A 2,500-nucleotide genomic window follows, 5' to 3' on the forward strand; every position below is an offset into this window, starting at 1 on the left:
GACTGGCCTTGCTGGACTGTACACTCAGGATTTAAAGGAACCAGATTCACACAAATCTGGGTAACGAGCCTCGACATCATAGTTGACCTCAGTTACGTAGTTGAAGTACGAAATACTTGGCATTCTACAAATGGGTATCGGGAAGCCTTACTTAGTGTGTTCATCGCCACAGTCTCACTCGGGACCATAATTTACAGAGCCTTTGTGCTTAATGACTTTACTAAAGTCATATAAAGGTGGAAGTTTCGCATTTCCTATCACAATGGCAATGCCTTATTTATGCAGGTTTAGTCTCATTCGCTTTTGTTTAGGACTTTAGATCTGGAGACATTTACAACCATATAGGTCTTTACATAGCGTAATTGAAAACTGACAAGTCAGGTGCGTCCATCCCGACTTTATAATTGAATGCTCATTAATTTTGTATTATGCCCCTGACTTTTCTTCTTCTTTTTATATATTGTTTTTATTTTTTAATTATTATTATTATTTTTTTAGAGGAAAACTACGAATAAATAAATGCAGTTTTTATATCATGGGTTTTATAATGCGGGCCGTAAATCTTTTGCTACATGAGCCATACTTTGTGTCCTCAATAATTTAAGTTTTCTGTTTCCATTCAAGAATATCCCTTATATTCTAATATACACGTTAGATTAAGCTCGCTAATAAAGAGAGAAAGAAGAAGTGTTCTTTTCCCTGAATGACTCTAAGATCTCTCTGCGAGCACGAGAGTATACTTTATACACCTTTTTATTTTTCGATATTAATTCCTCAACAAGGTATTGCGAATTGCTCTCAGTTATGCTATCTGGTCAGAATAGTATGTAACCATTTCATATTTAACCTGTAGTGGTAAAAAAAAAAAAAAAGGATAACCCTGGTTTACAAGATTTTGACTAAAGGATCATAGATCATGATAACGATGCCTTTTGCATAATCGAGCTGTATTTTTTTTTTTTTAATCCACCAGGGTGCCGCCATTGTTGATTAAAGGAAGTATCTTCACCCTGCAAATATTGTTTATAAAGTTCACCGAAAGGTAACGAAGAGAAGCTGGAACCCATGTCGTTAACCAGTGAAATTATTAGGGATCGCTACATATTACATTCAGGCGCTATTTGTAAGGACTTTGAATTTCATTGTTGATATCACTATCACTTTGAAATTGAAATAAAAATCATGCATTCGAACTTTGATATTTAATTCTATAATAAATAGACAATAAATATTTTAGATAAAAATCCATGTCGCGTGTTAGATTGATTGGTCAAGAATCTAAGTATTTACTTAGACTCGTTGGAGCCATAGGTATACACTGGCCTTGGTGGCCTGTACTCTCGGGACTCGAAGGAAGCAGACTCGAAGGAGGCAGACTCGTACGAGTCGGGGAAACGAGCCTCGCCCTCGTAGTTGACCTCGGCCACGTATCCGTCGTCACCGTCCACGAAGTACTTGACGCTCTGCAGGCGGGTGTCGGGAAGCCTCACGTAGTAGGATCCCTGAGTGTCTTCGCCGTCACGGGCTTCCTCGTGGCCGAAGTCGTTTCCGGACTCTTCGTGTTGGACAGCATAACTGAAGTCGTACTTGGCTTCTCCTGACTCGTAAGACTCGAATGACTCTTCGGAGGAGTCCTAGGAATGGGGGAGATTATGTTAGCGATCATCCATGATTATAGTATAGCTTTGATTAACGCATCATCTGTGTATGTGTGTTTGTTCTATTGGTCTACACGGATTTATCTTATATATCATAGCAGTTTTAGTCAAATCATTAAAAAGTACTTACCCTAGGAGGTCCGTAAGCGAAAGCCTCACGGCTGTCTGCAGCAACGACGGCTACCAGGCCAAGGAGAATGACAACCTGCGGAAAAAAAAATATTGATTTAATTTTCTTAATATTCTCAACCACTTTCAATTTCTTACACCATCACAACAGTTATTTTCACATACCTTACTGTTCATGATTCTTGCTTCTCAGAGAATGAATACTGGAATCTCTAACAATGTCCCTTATATACCTCAATGCTTATCAACTGGGACAAGTTTTTATACACTTTGTTAAGCATGCAATGTCTGGTCCATGAGGCTGCATCTCAACTGAATGAACATTGTCAAGGTCAGTGACTTGCCTCTGAGTTTTATGGGTAGGACTGATACGTTACAAATCATCCTAGTTTAATGTACACCATATCTACCCTGCCCCCCTCCCTACACGCATGCATACGTGTGTGTGTGAGTACAATACCCGCATGCGTACGTGTGTATGTATGCGTGCTTTACTTATAGCTCACTATAGTCTTGGATATAAGGATATTGTTAACAGGCCAGCTACAAGATAATTTCAAAATCAGCATAGTGGAGCGCATTGCGAGAACAAGATCGAATTTGTTGAAAGTTTTGAGTTTCTAGGTCTACTGAATACAAAGTCAGCAAAGATCGTTAAACCTGTATATACTATTACAATATGTTTTATCATGTTATGTTATGCTACGTTTTAT

General features: G+C 38.6%; 1 protein-coding gene across 1 annotated transcript; it reads right to left on the bottom strand.

The window, feature by feature from the left end:
- Nucleotides 1-1,286: 1,286 nt before the first annotated feature.
- LOC147467283 (uncharacterized) lies at nucleotides 1,287-1,964 on the bottom strand. Its single transcript, XM_086531983.1, has 3 exons — nucleotides 1,953-1,964; nucleotides 1,789-1,863; nucleotides 1,287-1,634 (listed from the first exon to the last, which is right to left on the bottom strand). Exons 1-3 carry the CDS (start codon nucleotides 1,962-1,964, stop codon nucleotides 1,287-1,289), a joined length of 435 nt encoding a protein of 144 aa, XP_086388109.1.
- Nucleotides 1,965-2,500: the final 536 nt, after the last annotated feature.

The sequence above is a fragment of the Penaeus japonicus genome, unplaced genomic scaffold, assembly GCF_977035675.1.
Source record: "Penaeus japonicus unplaced genomic scaffold, GWHDUDI00000001_assembly GWHDUDI00000037, whole genome shotgun sequence".
Classification (NCBI taxonomy): Eukaryota; Metazoa; Arthropoda; class Malacostraca; order Decapoda; family Penaeidae; genus Penaeus; species Penaeus japonicus.

Bases quoted from the DNA above. Each gene is read 5' to 3' on its own strand.
- LOC147467283 (XM_086531983.1), bottom strand. The intron at 1,635-1,788 runs GTAAGTACTTTT...CCCCATTCCTAG, and splicing joins TCGCTTACGGACCTCCTAGG to GACTCCTCCGAAGAGTCATT.